General features: G+C 39.5%; 1 protein-coding gene across 3 annotated transcripts in view; it reads right to left on the minus strand.

Moving 5' to 3' along the window:
- Positions 1-12,169: 12,169 nt before the first annotated feature.
- Positions 12,170-21,249, minus strand: part of ndst1b (N-deacetylase/N-sulfotransferase (heparan glucosaminyl) 1b) — a 77,984-nt gene continuing 68,904 nt past the window's right edge. For all 3 annotated transcript variants that reach the window (XM_083564538.1, XM_083564539.1, XM_083564540.1), the window contains 6 exons: positions 19,642-19,765; positions 18,569-18,743; positions 17,913-18,083; positions 17,606-17,715; positions 16,410-16,512; positions 12,170-15,312 (listed from right to left, as the gene is read on the minus strand). In XM_083564538.1, coding sequence (XP_083420664.1) covers positions 15,193-15,312; positions 16,410-16,512; positions 17,606-17,715; positions 17,913-18,083; positions 18,569-18,743; positions 19,642-19,765 — 803 coding nt within the window. In that variant the 3' untranslated portion in view covers positions 12,170-15,192. The remainder of the gene's footprint in view (positions 15,313-16,409; positions 16,513-17,605; positions 17,716-17,912; positions 18,084-18,568; positions 18,744-19,641; positions 19,766-21,249) is intronic.

A 21,249-nucleotide genomic window follows, 5' to 3' on the forward strand; every position in this document is an offset into this window, starting at 1 on the left:
CCCAAACTTTTTTTTGTGAAGGCCACATTATTTTTCTTTATCTAATGGGCGCCTAGTTGGTTTGAAACAAACATTTTGAGTAACGAGCTGTATTATTGTAAAGATTTTATTATGATTTTAAATGTATTTATTACGCCAACTAATGGTAGATTAATTTATTATTCTGCCCATCAGATATCATTATAATGATATTATATCATGATGAGACTTTTTCATATTCATTGCTTTTGAAATAAAACATGTTATACAGAATAAACCATTCTGTTAGTTTGGGGTGAATTTAACAAATAATTAAGATACTTGACTAACCATAGGAAATCTTAAATACAGATATAATATTGGTAAAACATATATTTGAAATATTTTTTAAATATGTCTCTGGCATTGTTTAGAGAATTGTTCCAAATTTGTTCACTGCTCTAGTAGCTTTACAGAATGTACAAATTATCGAGCAAAATTCACTTTTATACATTAATCCCTGATGAGCAGCCTGTGTCAAGGAAAAACTCCCTTAGATGGTTTGAGGAAGAAAGCTTCAGATGAACCAGACTCAAAACGTTCCCCTGAATTATTTTGGGTGATATCAAGAGTGTGATTATAACTCATTAAAACGTTATAAACAATAAAGAGTGAGAAATATCATGAGCACCAGAGTGCGTGTTTCTGAGTAATGACCTTTCTACAGTCTAATAGTCGTTCAGAGTTGTGGAACCAGGAGCTCCTGAGATACTCATAACACCATCTCCTCCATAAAGGAAAGGAGGAATCTGTAAGTGGGGTTTTGTTTCCATGTAGCCAAAGTAACAAATCACTTGGAATATTATTAGAAAATACACTCATTATTTCAACTACATATTACAAATCATTCCTAAATTTGATATTAATAATTTTGTTTGTGTGTTTTGCCCTTAATGTTGTGTCCATGTCCATATGGACTTCACTCACAGAGCGCTGGTTTCTTCACAGCTGGAGCTTGAGCTGGAGCTGGACTCTGTTCTACAGCTGGAACTTAGGGTAGAACTGAACTCATTTCTACAGCTGGAACTTGAGCTGGCGCTGGACTCTCTTCCACAGCTGAAATTTGAGGTTTGCTGGTTTCTCTTCCACAGCTGGAAATTAAGTTAGAGCTGGTCTCTGTTCCACAGCTGGAACTTGAGCTGGATTCAGTACTACAGCTGGAACTTGAGCTGGAGCTGGACTCGGTTCTACAGCTGGAACTTTAGCTGGAGCTGGACTCTCTTCCACAGCTTAAATTTGAGGGTTGCTGGTTTCTCCCTGTCCCTGTCTTGTAAGCTACAGTCTTCAGGAGAGACACACAATGTTAACTCACACAATTTATATCAAACAGGACTTTATTTATGTTATTTAGATCAAAACAAAGCTCAAACCTTGCATGACAGGACTTTCCCAAAGACTGAAAAGAGGTCAAAAAGGGCCATGCTGTCAATTTTTAACAAATCCAAGTTTTAGATGAACATGTTTCCAATGCCGCTCTTTCTTATGGTAGAATCCCTCTGAGACCACATGACTGGAGTGTTTAAAGGCTCTGGCATGGAGAAGCTGGTGTTGGATTTGTGATGATCGCCAATGTTGAGCTATTTTATGAGTTGGTCAGTAGCTCCTAGTTTTATAACAATAATGACTGTAGAAGAATGTAGAAAGAACATTACTTATAATCTTATACTCCAGTGCTCATGTTAGTTATCACTCTCCAGTGTTCTGTATTGTTTAAAGATTTATGATCACACTCTTGATGTCACCCAAATGAGGATGGGTTCCCCTTTTGAGTCTGGTTCCTCTCAAGGTTTCTTCCTTATAACATCTTGGGGAGTTTTTCCTTGCCACAGTTGCCATGGCTGCTCATCAGGGATAAATGCACACCATTCACCTTAACTGTTAAATTCTGTAAAGCTGCTTTGAGACGATGTCTATTGTGAAAAGCGCTATAGAAATAAAATTAACTTGACTTGACATACACGTACTGGACATACACGTACACATACACTTGACATACACGTCAGTGCAGCCAAGAGAAACGCTACGAAATGAAGAGAATAAACTGTTAAGAGTAAATTAATTTGACTGTTGAGAGTAAATTAATTAAATCTTATGGAACAAATATTAGAATTTAGGTTGTAAATGTAGGTCAGTGCTTCTGATAGTGTTTAGGTCAGTAGGGAAGGCTTTGCTGGCCCTGATGTCCCGCCACTGTCAAAAACAAAACATTTATAATAAGAAACAATCAAAAGGAATAATAATTATTATTCATTTATTTTCTTCTTCTTCTTCTTCTTCTTCTTCTTCTTCTTCTTCTTCTTCTTCTCCTTCTTCTTCTTGTTTCTCTGCTACTTTGACGTCAGAGTTTACTGAAAGAGAAATGCAGAGGGGTTTTAGTCTATGCTTCCATCACATGTGTGCAGAGGTGGAAAGTAATTAATTACATTTACTCATGTTACTGTAAATGAGTTGTTTTTTTGTTTACTACTGTTTAAAATATTTTTTTTTTATCTGTAATTTTCCTTTTAAAATCGCCAATGCACAATTAAGCTGCCTTTATTACCAGTGTCATGTGAAATGAATTGAATTTTATATTTTAGAGTAGATCTGCTGATGTTGCATTAGACCTGAGCATTACTGTATAAATTGAGAAAACTGAGAAATTGGTGAGTGGGGTTTTGTTTCCACAAGGACAAAGTGAAATCGTCATTTTAAGATCTGCAGTTCATCAAAGGCAAAACACTTGGAATATTATGAAAATATATTCTTGTTACTTCAACCACATTTTACAAATCAGTCCTAAATTTGATATGAATAATTTTGTGTATGTGTGTTTTGCCCGTAATGTTGTGTCCATGGCCATCTAGATTTCACTCACAGATGCTGAAGGCACTTTAACTGCATTTTGGCCTTGAGGTGGAGATAGACTCTTTTCCACAGATTGAATTTGAGGTGGATTTGGTTTCTCTTCTACAGCTGAAACTTTAGCTAAAGCTGGACTCATTTCTACAGCTGGAACTTGAGCTGGACTCATTTCTACACCTGGAACTCTGGCTGGAGCTGGACTCTTATCCACAGCTATAACTTGAGGTGGAGCTGGACTCAATTGTACAGCTGGAACTTGAGGTGGAGTTGGACCCTGTTCTACAGCTGGAACTTGAGCTGGACTCTGTTTTTTAGCTGGAACTTGAGGTGGAGCTGGACTCTCATCCACAGCTGGAACCTGAGATAGAGCTGGACACGGTTCTACTGTTGGAACCTGAGGTGGGCCTGGACTCGGTTCTACAGCTGGAACTTGAGCTGGAGCTAGACTTTGTTCTTCAGCTGGAACTTGAGGTGGACTCAGTTCTACAGCTGGAACATGAGGTGGAGCTGGACTCTGTTCTACTGTTGAAACCTGAAGTGGGGTTGGTGTCTCTTCTACAGCTGGACCTTGAGGTGAAGCTGGACTCTGTTCTACAGCTGAAACCTGAGCTGGAACTGGACTCTCTTCTACAGCTGGAACTTGAGGTGGAGCTGGACTCGGTTCTACAGTTGGAACTTGAGCTGCAGCTGAACTCTGTTCTACAGCTGGAACTTGAGCTGGAGCAAGATTTGGTTCTACAGTTGGAACTGGGGGTACAGCTGGACCCTGTTCTACAGCTGGAACTTGAGCTGGAGCTGGACTCTGTTTTACAGCTGGAACTTGAGGTGGAGCTGGACTCTTTTCTACAGCTGGTACTTGAGCTGGACCCGGTTCTACAGCTGAAAGTTGAGGTGGAGCTGGACTCTCTTCCACTGCTGGAACTTGAGGTGGAGCTGGACTCAGTTCTACTGTTGGAACCTGAGGTGGGGCTGGCATCTCTTCTACAGCTGGAACTTGAGGTGAAGCTGGACTCTGTTTTACAGCTGGAACTGGAGGTGGAGATGGACTCTCTTTCATAGCTGGAACTTGATGTAGAGCTGGACTCTCTTCCATAGCTGGAACTTGAGGTGAAGCTGGACTCTCTTCTACAGCTGGAACTTGAGGTGGAGCTGGACTCAGTTCTACAGCTGAAACTTGAGCAGCAGCTTCACTCTGTTCTACAGCTGGAACTTGAGCTGGAGCAAGACTTTGTTCTACAGTTGGAACTTGAGGTAGAGCTGGACTCCATTGTTCAGCTGAAACTTGAGGTGGAACTGGACTCTGTTTTACAGCTGGAACCTGAGGTGGAGCCTCATGCTCCTCATGCTCCTCACGCTCCTCATGCTCCTCACGCTCCTCACGCGATTTAAAGTGTTCAACAGAGCTGTAACACAACAGAGATACTGCTGTTAGACACTGCTGTTCATCTTTATAATAAAATTACCATCTGATGTTGAATGAAATACCCACATATGACCAAACCAACTCTTTCTATCAATAGCTTACACTTTATGGTTGTTGAAGAGTTTGCCATGGAGTCTTTCCTTTGCCAAATTCGCTGCCTCTTGAGTCTCAAATTGGACATAGCCGTACCCTTTTGTCCCTGTCTTGTAAGCTACAATCTTTAGGAGAAGCATACAATGTTAACACACACAGTTTATATCAAACAGGACTTTATTCAGATCAAAACAAACCTTGCATGACAGGACTTTCCCAAAGACTGAAAAGAGGTCAAAAAGGGCCATGCTGTCAATTGTCAACAAATCCAAGTTCTTGATGAACAAGTTTCCAATGCCGCTCTTTCTTATGGTAGAATCCCTCTGAGACCACATGATTCTCATGGGCTTCCCCATAAGGAGATCATAATTAAGTGTTTCCAATGCTCGTGCAGCTGAGGGGTCAAAACAGGTCATTCATTACAGTAAAAAAAAAAAAAAAAGACTATGTAGTCATATTCAGAATTATTGCACAAAATTTTGGTACAGACTGGTTAAAAAAAAAAACAATTAATAAAATATACACTTTTCATGGATTATATCCATGCAATAAAGCATTAAAATACTACAAAATTGACACCTGAGCATTAAGTAGGCTATAAAGTGCTATAAAATGTAGAAATAGTGTATCATGTTTGGTGAGGTTTGAATTACCATCGGCCCGGTGGTAAAAGTTTACATATGCATAGCCAAATGAAGCACCATTGTTCCGGTTCTTGCAGACCCAGACAGAGTGAATTTGGCCTGCAGGACTGAATTTTTCTTCCAGCATATGCTCCGTCACTTCAGGGTGCAAATCACCCACATAGAGTGATGAAAGTTTGCAATTCATTTAACCTAAAAAATATTAGTCAAACTCTCAATGTTGAAGAAAAGCAAAAACGTCAAACCTACAGTTTGTAACATATAAACATCAGTAGGAATTGTGAAAATGTATAACTCTGAAATGTGAAAGGATTGTAAACCATTAAAGCCCAAAGGATCTTTTATATATATATACTGACTATAAGCTGCTACCTTTTTCCCATGTTTTGAACCCCGTGGCTTAAACAACGAAGCAGCTTATTTATGAATTTTTCCTGGGTTTTTCCCGGTTTCACAAACTTCAAGCCAAAAAACTGAACCCCATAACATTAGACCAATTAAATTTTCGAACGGAAACGAAAAAAAAAACGCACCTCACCTGTGTTCTGAGCTGCACAGCATCGGGAGAAAAAAAGGTTTTTTCAAACGCACGACGATGCCAAAAGATAAACTCCCGAGAGAAATAGTTGTGAAAGGAAGGAGGAAGACAGTGAACAATGACTTTCTTGGTAGGCTACTGTTTAGATACAAGCCGTTGTAACGCGTCTGGGTCAAGGGAGAGCTCGCTAACTCCAGTTGCAACAGAAATCATATAAGCACAGATTATTCTTGGCAACAGCGTTACGGGTTAGTCAAAGAAACTTAGAAATGAGCATCAGAAAATAATAAGGACATAATCCTCGGTCTCCACACACGCAGTAATAGCGGAAAAATGCAGTGCCAGGCTGTTCCCAAAATACCGCTTTGCTCCTAAAGGAAGTGCAACATATTTCGTAACGTGTCTTTCGTTAAAGCCTGTGTAAAGTTCATTAGTTTCAGTGTAGACAGGCTTATTTATGTTAAAAATTAAAATATTTGTAAAATTCAGTGGGTGCGGCTTATATATGGGTGCGCTTTATAGTCCGGAAATTACGGTGTATATATCAGAAGCATTGACCTACATTTACAACATAAATTCTAATATTTGTTCTATGAAATTTTATTAATTTATTCTCAACAGTTTATTCTCTTCATTTCGTAGTGTTTCTCTTGGCTGCACTGCTTCCAGTACGTGTATGTGGATGTTAGATTTTTTGTCCAATCAGATTTCAGCCTCTATGTGCTGCCATGTCAATCTAATCTGCCCAGGGCCTTCAAAGTCTATTCTGCTGGCCTTTTTATCCTAGAGAATATTAGCAATGGGTCTGTTTCTTTATACCAATCAGATTTCATATTTGCCTCACAGGGCAGCTAGCTGGCCCAGAATAGCGTCAGCATTTTTTTCATCCTCTAATTCTTCTTTAACTCTTCTCCTTTCTGTATCTTCTGCTCTGCATTCAGGTTTTTCAGCTTCTCCTGATGTTTTGTCTCGTAGTACCATCTTAGATTCAATTCCTTAATTACAGCCACATTCGCTCCACAAATAAGACACACGTGTTTACCGGCAGTGTCAGTAAACATCTACTCAGAATCCCATCGGTTTTAAAACGCTCTGTTTTCAGAATCCACTTTTCTCTTCACCACTGTGAGGCGCTGTTTCACAATAACTGTACAATAGGGTTATATACATCAACAGAAGCTCGACTTGATTGACGCTGGAATGTTCTCAGGTAGTCTAGCGTTCGGTAAGGCAGCTGAAGCGCTGCATTATGGGATCTGTAGTTTGCAAATAACAACAATAATAATAGATCGTTAAAAAATCATCTCGCGGGCCTTGAGTTTGACACATGTGCTATAAATACTTTCAAACTTTCACATGAAAAAAAATGCAAATATATAAAAGAATAGAATGTGTGTGTGTAAACCTTTGCTATGTTTCCACACGGACTGTTAATGAGGTGACGCCGGAGAAATTGTACCTCTTCGAACATTTATTCGGATTCAGTAATCAGAGATTATTAGTTTGAATTGGTTGTGAGTTAGTTTATTTAAAATAGACATTTTAAGCTTTCTATACATATATTTTTATGATGTCCGGAGGCAAGTATTCACTGAGATTCAGGTTGATTTATTTGTGTGTCTGCGAGGAGAGAAGGCAGAGAGCGCCCCCTGTCTGTGTGTGTGTGTGTGTGTGTGTGTGTGTGTGTGTGTGTGTGTGTGTGTGTGTGTACAGAAATATGCAGTACCGGTATATACCAGTGGGCGGTGCATTTGTTACCTGGACCTTCAGTGAGGACTTACCCGACTGAACCCATTTTTAATACAACCACTATCACATCGCAATTATAGAAACTATCAATACAATACCAAACGCAATATAACACCGCGTGGCATTGCACAGAGAGAGAGAGACATTTCACATATGGAGGGTGAACACCATTTTACTAAAGCAAGAAACCCAGTTAAGACTCCAAAGTTTGTGTTATCAGGGCTTATATCACATTATTATATAAATCATCATTAACAATAATAATAGATCGTTATAAAATCATCTTGAGTGTGTGATTTACACACGTGATTTATAGAGTTTGAGTTTGACACATGTGATTTATAGAGTTTTAAACAGACAGTGTGTATGTTTAAGGCTACTTACCAGATATTAATGTGAAACAAAGAAATAAAACTTTTATCTACTGCTAATCCCTTCTTGCTACTGCACACCTCTGGCGTTGATGATGAACTGATTGTATTTCTATTTTGCAGGAGAAATTTTTATATATAGGATCTGTGATGTCATAAGAGCTCATTTGCACATTCCAACTTCACATAACTGTATTCTGTGTGCATCGCTCTGGTCACATGACTCCCTCAGGACGTAAAGCACAAACACACTACAAAACATTATTTGACTACAAAAAAAAATTATTATATCAATGTGTAAGAAAACGCACTGAATCCTACATGTGCCGGTGAGGCAAAACAGTCTATTTAAAAAGCTTTCATTGATTCTCTGTAACCCTGAGTAATTTACACAATTAATTATTAATTATGTAATGATTAAATGGTTTGTTAAAGCAATATACAAACCTGAACAGAGTATATAAGAGGAAAATCATAAAATAATAATACATTTTATGTCAGTAAATTGATTGTCCCGCACAAATTGAAGTCCCTCCCCACCCTATTCGTCGCTGATGGGGAGCGCCATAGACATATTAGACCGTTTTTTTATTTTTTTTATGAGGGAGACAGCTAGAAAGGTACTTGGTGTGACATCTGGAAATATAAAGGAAGACAAAGAGAAGTGGTGGTGGAATGAGGAAGTGCACGAGAGCATAAGGAGAAAGAGGTTGCAAACAGAGTGATCGACAGAGTGATGAGAAAAGTAGGCAGTAGTACAAGGAGATGCGGCAGCAGGTAAATGGGAATGTGGCGAAAGCCAAGGAAAAAGCATATGAGGAGCTGTAGGAGAAGTTGGACACTAAGGAAGGAGAATTGGCCAGACAGGGGGACCGAGCTGGAAAGGATGTGCTGAGTGTGTTGAGAGATGGAATATTTTGAGCAGCTGATGAACGAGGAAAATGAGAGAGAGAGAGAGAGGATGGATGGTGTGGAGATGGTGAAGCAGGATGTAGATAGGATTAGTAAGGAGGAAGTGAGAGCAGCGATTAAGAGGATGAAGAGTGGAAAGTTGGTTGGACCAGATGACATTCCAGTAGAAGCAGGGAGATGTTCAGGAGAGATGACAGTGGACTTTTTAATAAGATTGTTTAACAAGATTCTGGAAGGTGAGAGGATGCCTGAGGAATGGAGAAGGAGTGTGCTGGTACCGATCTTTAAGAATAAGGGAGATGCAGACCTGCAGTAACTACAGGGGAATAAAGTTGATCAGTCACACCATAAAGTTATGGGAAAGAGTAGTGGAAGCCAGGCTGAGAGAAGAGGTGACCATCTGTGAGCAGCAGTATGGTTTCATGCCGAGGAAGAGCACCACAGATGCAGTGTTTGTTTTGAGAATGTTGATGGAGAAGTATAGAGAAGGTCAGAAGGAGCATTGTGTGTTTGTGGATTTAAAGAAAGCGTAAGACATGGTGCCAAGAGAGGAGTTGTGGTATTGTTTAAGGAAGTCAGGTGTGTCAGAGGAGTATGTGAGGGTGGTGCAGGACATGTATGAGGACAGTGTAACAGCAGCGAAGTGTGCAGTGGAAACGACAGACTGGTTTAAGGTGGAGGTTGGACTGCATCAAGGATCGGCTCTGAGCCCTTTCCTGTTTGCAGTGGTGATGGACAGGTTGACAGACGAGGTCAGACAGGAGTCTCCATGGACTATGATGTTTGCGGATGATATTGTGATTTGTGGTGAGAGTAGGGAGCAGGTTAAGAAGAGCCAGGAGAGGTGAAGGTACACACTGGAGAGAAGGGGAATGAAAGTCAGTAGGAGTAAGACAGAGTACATGTGTGTGTGAATGAGAGGGAGGGCAGTGGAGTGGTGCAGTTGCAGGGAGAAGAGGTGGAGAAGGTGGAGGAGTTTAGGTATCTGGGGTCAACAGTGCAGAGTAATGGAGAGTGTGTTAGAGAAGTAAAGAAAAAAAATGCAGGCAGGGTGGAGTGGGTGGAGAAGAGTGATAGCAGGAGTGATTTGTGATAGAAGAGTATCTGTGAGAGTGAAAGGGAAAGTTTATAGGACTGTGGTGAGACCTGTGATGTTGTATGGTTTAGAGACAGTGGCATTGAGTAAAAGATAGGAGGTGGAGCTGGAGGAGTTGAGGTTTTCGTTGGGAGTGACGACGATGGAACTCTGTAATACAAACAAAAAATAAAAGATGATCAGTTGTCTCTGTCAACTTGACAGAAAATACGGGCATTTTCTTCAAAACTAAATCGGTGTCTCAAAAACTCAGATGAGGAATGTATCCCATTGAATATTTAAAAATGAGTTTCATTTGCTTTGGAAAGCGAATATAAATTGTTAGCAATTTTTTTTTTTATGTTGTTTATTACAAAAGTCTAGCAATATTAATTCGAATTATGTACATGATATTCAGTTGGTGACCTATCTAACCACTAATCATACACTATTTTAAAATCCCCACAAACATACACTGTTTTAATTTACTCTAATAGAAATGAAATACAAGTTTGTTTTGGGATGCATTGTTGTAACCATACACATTTCCTAAACATTTTGAATACAAAATAACCACAATGTCCATCCAAACTGGATCTTGACAATAAGTTTCCCTGGGAAATTGTTAAAAAGAAAAGCAACACCACCTGAGCTAATAAAATCGGTTCAACCCACTGATTAATTCAAAAGGTACGATCAGTGCAACTTGAATAAGTTTCCTGCAAAAAAACACATTGAGCTTTTCTCTATTTACAAAACATAAAATAGCCTTTCTTTTGGTATCATCTCACTAATCACTAATCCTTTTTAGGGTTATTGTTTGATCAATCTATTATTGTTACTCTGTTATATTATTGATATATTGATATTCCATATTCTATGTTATTATTCATGGATTATTATTATTATGGTATATGACATGCTATAATTACACATTATGTGCTGCACTATATCATATTATATACTATGCTATTTATCTATTCATATGTTTCCATAATTATTGTACTATTCATGACTTTTAATTTACTGTATATATTTTATTGACTAGGTTATTGACAATCAAATTTTCTAATTAAAGTGTAGTTTAGATCGTGCTTCTCAAAGTGGTTTCTGAATGCTGGAAATCATAATCTATAAATATAAAATAGGTTTTATAGTTAGTTGTAATTATCATTGTAATAAACTGGTCACAAAAATGGGTTTAATAAAGTTCATAAAAAAAACAAAAGTCAATGCATTGCATTGACTTTTGCAATCTGAAATTTCCAATTCAATCCAATCCTATTTTATTTGTATTCAACCTTTTTTTTTTTTTACAGTGAACAATATCACAAAGCAAGGTTGGAAAAATACAAAGGTTCATGATGTTAATAGTCAATTAACACTTTTATTATTAATCAGTATTCCAGAAGAGATGATAGCAAATATATTACATATGATAAATAAAAACTGTGTACTTTATAGTCAAAAAGTGTAATTATGTAACCTGGATGATGGAGATTTGGTCTTCATGGGAAAGTTTCCTTTGGAAAATAAAATGAATAAAACTGTGGGCTTGTATGTGTATGTGCTCCCTCTACTGGCTCACTGTAGCTACTGCATCAGATTTAAAACACTGACGCTCACCTACAAAGCTAAAAATGGACCATCATCTCTACTTTATTTTACCCCACACTGCACCACACTTCCTCCCATCCTCAACCACTGCTTCATTTATCTCTCCATCTTCTAACACTTCTCAGATCTCGCCATCTCTCAGGGTAACAGGAAGCAATGGTTTGAGACTCCTTTTCTGTGCTGGTGGTGGAACAGACGTCTGCTTGATGTGACGATCTTCAAAAAACACCCAAATATCTACATCTATACCTACAGCAGTACTTAAATGAACACTTCTATTTAAGAAATATACACTGATCAGGCACAACATTATAACCACATGCCTAATATTGTGCTAGTCCCCCTTTGAAACGGTCCCGATTCACTGAGCATCAACAGCATTAACTTCTTTAGCAATCTGAGCTACAGGAGCTCGTCTGTTGGATCGGACCACACGTACCAGCCTTCACTCCTCACGTGCATCAATGAGCCTCAGCCACCGGTTCACCACTGTTCCTTCCTTGGAGCACTTTTGATAGATACTGACCACCACAGACCAGGAACATCCCACAAGAGCTGCAGTTTTTGTCGAACTCGCTCAATCCTTAAGCCCATTTTTCCTGATTTTAACACGTCAACTTTGAAGACGAAATGTTCACTTGCTGCCTAATAAATATCTCCACCCACTAACAGGTGCCATGATTATAATGACATTATCTCTTAATGTTATGCCTGATTGTAAATTCTGGGAGAGATTACAGTTAAAAAAAATACTCCAGAGTAGTGATAGTGATATTCTTATTCTGCCTCCTATAGACCCCATAATCTGTATTTATCGATAAAAACCAAATCACATTTGGCCAAACGGCGTAAATGTAAACGTAAAAAATAACCACATCGAAGACGTAAAAAGACAGTGGTTTCTTTATTTGCAAATTAATCACAAAAATATTGGCTACCAACAATAAAAAATATTAACAATGATAGGTTTGATTGTACAGTCCAGATGATTACCTTACAATCGATTTCATTTACATCACTATCTACTGATATCCTACATTATAATACAGAAAGCACAGGATTGGCAGTGTGAAGTTCATGGGAACCACTTTGTGTGTGTGTGTGTGTGTTGGGGGAGTTTAGAGTTGTGGAACCCAACAAGAGGAAAACGTCTCTCTTTCCTCTCGTTCTTTCTTTCTGTACACAGGTAAACACATGGTTTGTGCTTGGTGCAAAACTTCCGACTTTGTCAGGAAAATATATTATTGCATTATTATTATAGTTAGAAATACATCAGGACAAAAAGAAAAAAAACAAATCAGACCGTTCTCCACATCATGATGAAGATCTGAGCAGCATGGTGGTGGTTGTATGTTTTTTTTTCTGATTATTAAATTTTTTTTTTGCTTTCCAGGCTGAGAACTGGATCGTGTGTATAAGGTGCGAGGGTCAGTATTACAGACCGTGTGCGTTTCAACGGGAGCACTTCGAAAAAGCGTTTAAACGAAGAACACAAATCTTCAGAGAACGCTTTCAACCTTTCCTTAGTACACGAGCCTTTATGATGGAACGCTGGTTCTTGGTTAAAAGGGAAAAACAAAAGAACGTTGTGCTTATCAGGGACCGTTTCCTCCAAACCGTTTTCACACCGTTTGGTTTGTAAAACGAGAGAAATCAATACTGTCAGGTCAAATTCGATTTATTTCTGAAGTAAAAAAAATGTGAAATGAGGGCGGGAATTAATTTTGAGCTCAGCTCTATGATCAGCCCTCCTCCACGATCAAGAGTGTTTAAAAAAAATAATACAATTCGAGTAAAAAATCGAACAAAATCAAGATGGTGAACTTGTCAGGCTTCCTGGCCTTCAACTTTAATCGGTACTCTGTGATGTATTTGATCTTATCGGCACTTGCTTAGTGTTTTATTTAATCCATAGTTCAACATGCAAGTTTAATATATTTGCATTTGGTATGGCCAAAAGTATGTGCACCCCTGCCCATCACACCCATATGCGCTTCTTCCTCAAAGTGTTACCACTATTTTTCCCCCTTTTATACAGGGTGGCGCATGGAAACGGATATTTTGGATTTAGGAGTTCAGACCCACTGTTCCAGTATGATGATGCTTATTGTACAAAGCAAGGTTAATCAACACATGCTGTTTTGAGGTTGAAGAGAAAGAACTTGAATGTCCTGCACAAAGCCCTGACCTCCTCAACCCAATGAATACCTTTTATACAAACTGGAACCTCAACTGCACCATCAGATCTGAGCTCACTAACGCTAATATAGCTGAAACCCCAACAGCCGCAGCCCAAAATCTAGTAGAAAAGAAGAGTGGAGGTTATTATACTAAGAAAAGGGACTGGAATGAGATGTTCAACAAGTACATGAGTGCGACAATATACTTTTAGTTTCATAGGATATATGGTAGATGTTTTTCCACTCTGTGTTCCAATGAAACACTGACGAGGGCAGAACACCGGAGATTTATATCATGTCCATCCGTGCACATCGTCGGAAATCACTTCAATCTGGACCATATCCAAACAGCCTATGGAACCAAGTGTTCCTTTACACCAGAAGGCGTATGGAAAGACATGATCATCCAGCTGTGAGTGGAATAGTTAAATAATGTCCTCGAGACTAGAAGGGGGTTGAAAATACATTACTGATACCACAAGCACCAAATAAAAGAGGGGCAGGAAGAAGGGGGGGTGGGTGGGTTGAGGTTTTGTTCGTTATTTGAATCACAGCTGGAAGAACTGCTTACTTGACTTCATTACGAGGAACCTACCGTACGTTTCCACCGGGTGTTCTGCTCACCGATGAAGGGCACGATGAGGTCTGCGCTTACATTCAGGGCTGTAATATAGTCCAGACGGTCATTATGTGCCAAAGGAAGCGATACATTCTCCGATAGGACCGACTCGAGTCGTACGCACACGAATCATGTGACCAAAAGGGAAAAAAAAAACCTAAAGGGGGTCGAATAAAAGAACAAAATATGAAAATGTGGTTATTTAATATCAACCCTCCGGTCGATACTCTCACTTTGGGAAACACTGGTTCATCCTGGAATCATTTCTATGCTAATGAACACTTTTTGTTCGTCATTCTGGCGAACAGCAACCGGCTTAAGGCGATAATTCATTTTAAGAGCGATATACGACGCGCGCCAGGATCCCAGAGTTCTGTACATGTCCATATATACACTCACATTTATTTCCGGATGTAGCTTATTACTTGTAAAGTACACCATAAATACGTAGATGTGATTTTTTTTTTTCTTTGTTGTAAATGTCACGTTTTGTTCGAGTGGGAAAACGTAATGAGCGTCTAATAAAAAAGAAAAAAAGAAAGAAAATTTGTACAAAAATAGACTTCAGGGCGAGACAGGCTCCTGGTTCAGACCTCAAACGTGACGTATGCAAATGAAAAGATGGATGGTTGGATGAATGAATGAGCAAAACCGGAGTTGAAAGTTCCTTCCTGGTTCATTCGTTGGCCTCTGTGCTGAAAAAAGGGCTCTCCAAAAAAACAACAAAAAGAATACGTTTTTATAGGTGTCTCAGCAGACCAAACACTTAGTTTATGTGTATGTGTGTGTGTGTGTGTGTGTGTGTGTGTGTGTGTGTGTGTGTGTGTATGAAGGTACTGACAGACATCCCTAGGTACCCATGCTCTTTCAAATGAAAAAGCGAGGGAATGTCAACGTCTCCATCACCGCACCTTGCCTTTTCCCCCCTTCCCTCTCCGTTTCTTTTCCTCTTACAGCCAAGACCTCCAGAACGAAGCCTCTGGTGTGCCGTATCCAGCTGCATGTAGCTGACTCGGAGGATATCGGAGAGGTAGAATCTCCTCAGGAGCACGCAGAGGAGTGCGAGTGTGTCGCCTTCGTTTTTGTGGCTCCCCAGCACCAGTTTCCGGCTACCTGCTGTGGAGCAGCTCTTCGCGCAGCCAGCTCGGCAGCGGCTGTCCCATCTTATACAGCAGCTTGGACAGCTCGATGTTGTGCTCGCGGTAGTGTTCTCGAAGGAAGCGTCGTGACTGTCGGAGTAGGAGGAAAAGAAAGTGAGATTTTACGCCATACTGTCGATGCAGATTTAGAACAATAGCCACGCCCACAAACTGCACTGCACTGACAAGAGCTCAACACCTGAAAACCGTTCCCCAACTCATGCATGATGATCATCGGCGAACGATCCACATGATCTCACTCGCGCACCCACCCACCCTACTCCGCAGATTCAGCTCCTGTGGACTTCGCCCTCTTTCTGAAGATGAAGCTCCAGCTTGATAGTCGGCGTTTTGGCACCAGCTGTTAAGCTTTTCATTTATTGTTTTAGTTTTATTTCCTGAACTTATTCGGATCCCCAGGAAAACCGTAACGCACGAAAAAATGCACAAAAAGGCCATGTTATTTTACGAGGGTAATATTGATGCTTCTGCTAAAGATGGTGTATTTGGGAGGTGCAGCTGTGGCTACAGAGAAAGGAGAAGTGTTGAATTGTGTTTGTTGGGTTTCTTGCTTTAGTAATAACCTTCATGAGATTCCTGTCTGTGATGCAGCGCTCTGGTATAATGCGTTTCTCTATATTATTGATGGTTTTTATAGCCGTGGCGTCATAATGATTGTGGACTGAATCAGGCAGGACATCACTGAAGGCCTGGGCGTGAAATATACGCTAATCAGCAGTTTCTGAAATTTTCCCGAGATTTACTCCCCATTCTGTAGGATCACTAACCATAAGGAAAGATCTGGGTTATTTTTTCCCCTGCCAAATCTTCACTGCACACACATTTTTGATGACTTCATTTCAGAAGGTGGAGATGAAGCCAGCTGTGTGACGGTGGCTGTGTTTTTGAACGAGATCGTGTGCAGCATTGGATCGAAAGATTGCTGCCATTCACAGCACTGCAGCACATTCAGGACACATCAGACTGTCCTTCCACCCCTCATTAACTCCAATGTGTCTGCCAAGATACCTCAAGGTGACGTCAAGGACATGCACCGCTCTGTGCACTACACTGTCCCTTTCAGTCCTCACCCAAACGATCAGCAATCATGTGACCGATTTATCCAGACATCATGAAACCATGAATTCTGAGGTAATTCAGTGTTCTGTTTCACAACTAACACTCACATCTACATCCATGTCAGGATACTTCCTTCCTTTGCTCTTCCCCAGGCATTTCATCTTCCCCCCGTCCAGCAGCTGGCACCAGAATCCCTTTTTAGGATCAAACCTGCAGGAGGAAACAAAACGGAGGTGGGTCAACAGGAATTCCAGATTTCCACATCAGTCTGAGAGAAACAAATATGGCAGACAGATGGTGTGCAGCCAGGTCTGTTTGCAGAAACAAACACGGGGACAAACCAGGCCTATTGTCCACTGGGGGATGGGACGAACAGATGTTGCTGCTTATGAGTCTGGTGCAGTGATTATGTGGTCAGGCATGAAAGAATAAAAACGGCAAAGCAGGAGATGAGAGAGTGACTCAGAGACGAGGTAGTAAAGAGAAATTAGAGTGGGGGAAAAAGACAAAAGAAAAACAGAGGAAAGAAAATAGGACAGAAAGACAAGGTAAAGGAGGAAAGACTAGCAGATTAACATGGAAACAGAAAGGCAAAGGGGGAAAAAAGCAAGAAAACTAAGAAAAAACAAATTTCAGCCAGATCGCAAATAAATAAATAAAATAAAACATGGAAAAAAGAAAGAAAGAATAACAAAGAAAATAAATATGGAAAAATAAAAGGAAAAAAACAAAGATTTTAAAGAAACTAACAAAAAGTGGGGTGGGTGGAGGAAATGGTAGGAAAAAACAGACAGACAAACATTTTGACAGACAGGAAAAAATCAGAAGAAAAAGAAAGAAACAGACAAACAAACCATCCAAAGTGAGCCACATAAACAAAATCTAGAGGAAAGAAAGAAAAAACGAGAAAAGAAAAAAAGATATAGAAAATTTTAACTATATATGAATAGAGTAGACGGGTGATGAGGAAAAATGGAACCCAACAGAACAAGTCACAAGGGATTATAAATGATAGACAGACAGGTAAATGAATCCATCTCTCTCACACTCACACTCACACACACACACCCACACACACCCACACACACCCACACACACCCACACACACACACACACACACACACACACACACACACACACACACACACACACACACACACACACACACACACACACACAGTGCTCAATCAGCCAGTAATCACCTGCCTCTAGTCTCTCTACCTGTGCTTTATTAAAGAGGAAAAGCAAAAAAGAAACAGGAGAATGTTCAGAAAGAATCTGTCAGAGAAATGAAGACACTCACGCAAGGATCTTGTGGTAATTAAGAGTGTTTGTGAGGCCAAGAAACTTCTGGATTTTATCCATGACTGCAGCCGGCTCCGTCCTCAGCATCTGACCATCCAAAACCAGGATCTGAGCAAAGGGAGAGGGTACAAGTTCTCGTTCACACGAATATACACCCTGGGCCATGTCCACACCCCTGCGGTGATCTAATCTATCCTTCCCAACCCTCCATATATACCTATCCAACCATCCCTTCCTATCCCATTCAACACTGTTTCCTCCCTTCCATCCCATCCCACCATGCCTCCTCCCCCAAACACACTCACCTGGCTGGGATGGTAGTGGCTGAGCCATCTCTGCAGGTGCGTTGCGTACAGCCCGGGCACGAGACAGCGATTCTGCAGCACCTTTAGTTTGATCGGGACATCATAGCCTGCGGTGATGACATCATGGAACGTGTATTTCTGGGCCACAGGGTCATCGTGTGCTCTCTGGTGCTGGGGCAGAGCAAAAACAACAAATCAGGAAACGTCACCGAGAACTTACTCATAATCATTAGGGAAAACAATTATCTATTTTCACTTTCTACGTGTGTCATGCCTGTCTTTCTTCCTTTGGCCTGTCTTTTTACTCTTTCCATCTTTCTTTATCTTTTTTTCATGTACTTTATTCGTACTTATATTTTTTTATGAATAATAACAATAATACTTATTAAATTTAATGGAAAATAATAATAGCTTCTGCTTCCTGTTTAGTGTTTTAGCTGCCAGAAATCGCTCAGTGCTGCACCCGTGATAATAAAGCTAACGGCAAACAAAACAAAAAAAAAAAAGAAAAAGAAAAAAGTTGTTCTTATGGTGATGTAATGAAGCTCTGAGCTTTTTTCTTTTTTTTTTCCAACCTTGTGGGAAAATCTTATATTTTAAAACAGGACATTACAGACGATGCCGTGTTATTGTTCTCCGTCTGCTAAGAGACTGACCTGGTACCAGGAGTAGGCTCTGTCAGCAGGATTAATGAGGATGGTGATGATCTTGGCTTTAGGAAGCAGCGCTGCAGCTCGACGGGCCGCTACCTCCGAGTCGAAGTAGTTGGCACTTTTCTCAAAGTAGAAATCCGAGCTAGTGTTGGAAGGCAAAGGGAAATACTCCATATACCTACGAGGGAAAGACGTTAGACATGATGAAAATAGAAGCCTGTTAAAGTAAAACAGCAGCTGATTCAAAAACTATGTGTATCAAAAGCAATCTAGGAGCCTCGGGTCTTAAAAAGATATTCTTCGACACCACAAACAAAACTGTCAGAAAGGCAGCATGATCTTATATAGAGGTGATTAATCAGCACCGATAGTTAGTTTTTCCGGGTTGCGTTATACAGTACGAGAGCGGCCTCTAGAGGCGAATCACTAATGTCCTGTCCTGTTTATTTGTTGTGTCTTTATTTATTTTGGAAATAACTGTTTTTATTGATTTGGAGTGTTACTTTTTGTTTCAGTTTGAATGCATGTGTTTTATCGTCCTCAAAATGTATTAACAATGAATATATTCATATTTATTCACATTTATGTTAGTTTATTTTTATCCAGTATCTATTTGAAAAACTATCGGTTGATTAATTAGTTATGGGCGAGTACGAACCAACCTAGCTATTGGTATCGGTAAAAAAAAAAATCCACTATCGGTCGACCTCCAATCTTACACTCCTGCTTCTCGCTCATTAGTTGCACTTTCATAGCTGGAAATGTGTACGTTTGTAAATGTTTTTTCAAAAATAGATTCTCTTAACAATTTAGGGTAACATCAGAATCCATTGTGGTTAATGTGCCAGACTTCACAGCATGCCAAGCCTTTTCATATCGATGCATCTCCTAGTGGTTTACAGGGGCTATTGAACTTAACTCAAGCATGCGGCCTCAAAAAGCGCAGGCAGAAATGCTGTTTTAAAAAAAAGGGGGGGGGGGGGGGGCAGAAACATTCTGTGGTAATGAGAGAGTGAGAGTGAGAGAGTGAGAGAGAGAGAGAGAGAGAGAAACAGAACAAGATGCTAGAAACATACCAGTCAATGCCCTTCTGATAATTACGACCGTTGAAGAACTGGATCTCCTCAAAAGTCTCCTTGCTGGGATAATTACTGGTCAGATCAGGATGCATTCCCAGAAACAGATAGAGCGCTGTCGTTCCTGGAAAGGAGTCAGATAAGAAGAGTTCATGGCCAGGTTTTGGAAGATTTCTTCATTTATTTACTACTTCTTTATGGTCAGAAGTAACCGTAAAAGCCAATTTAGAGTATTTTTATATTTAGCTATACAAAACACCATATTAAGCAGAATTCATAGCTCCAAAGAAAGCTCAGAGCTGCAGGTGTATAGTTTATACTGCAGTATAAATACTCTGTGTATTGGGGATGATAAGATTCACAGATTTGCAACAACAATTGTGCATCGGATAAAAGTTGACATTTGTTTCGTGAAGCATCGTTTTTTTTTTTTTTTTTATATTTCTTTAACATCTGGGAAAACTGATTTATTTATATTTAATTATTAGTAGATGTGCTTTACTTTTATTATTTAGAAAGTGGCCAATGATTTGTGACCAGCATTTTAGGTTGAAACTGTTTCTCGAGCGTGTTCTCTCAGCACCGCTGCTGCTACTTGAATATGGGGTATCAACACTACAGAGACCGCGGCATGTCCTGAGAGTCACGTAGAATACAGATTAACAAGGCAGAGGTAGAGCTGTATCTTCCTGCACGCAGAACAGGAAAAGAACATCTGGCTTTATTTAAACTTTTTTTTGCACTACAAAGACGTGTTTGTGAAAGGGGCCATGCGTTGGAAGTCAGAAGGCACTTAAGTAAATTAATTATTTGCTGTCTGTCTGAACCAAATAAATCTGTACCATGTTGATTTACATAGCATTTTTTCCATTGCATTGCATATATATATATATATATATATATATATATATATATATATATATATATATATATATATATATATATATATATATATATATATATATATACACACACATACACACACACACACACACACACACACACACAGTAATCCCCTGAAAAACCGCGATAAACGGAGACCAGCCCAAAAAAGCCATTTTATGTATACAGTACTGTGTTAACATTTTACTTAATTTTGTATATATATTATATATATATATATATATATATATATATATATATTTTTTTTTTTTTTTTTTTTTTTCTACTGAGCTGCTTATGGACAGTAATGGACAGGCCCAAGATCTGTGGTAATTACATGTGTTTAAAAAAGCTGTTAATCCCTTAATCAAGCATTTACTAACAAAGTTAACAATGCTATTTTACGACATACAGCAAGACTGGGCTATTGCTCCCTTAAGACAGGTTAAAAGTTTAATTAGTCGATGCAGTAAACCTGGAATTCCGACTTAATGATGTCAAGTGAAAACTGCATTTAAAGAAAAGGCTTAAAACTGACTGCCTGTACTAATTCGGTACATGAAACACAACTGCTGTTTGACACTCTACACAAATCAGAAGAGGTTATTTTGGCTGATTTACAGCTGCAGAGTTGTAAAAAAATTTTTGTTAATAAAAAAGCATTCAAGCATAGTTTTATAGTCTGGTGCTTAGACATCCATGACAGCTAGATGGCGCTAGTGTATG

The sequence above is a fragment of the Silurus aristotelis genome (genome assembly GCF_946808225.1).
Source record: "Silurus aristotelis genome assembly, chromosome: 16".
Taxonomy (NCBI): Eukaryota; Metazoa; Chordata; class Actinopteri; order Siluriformes; family Siluridae; genus Silurus; species Silurus aristotelis.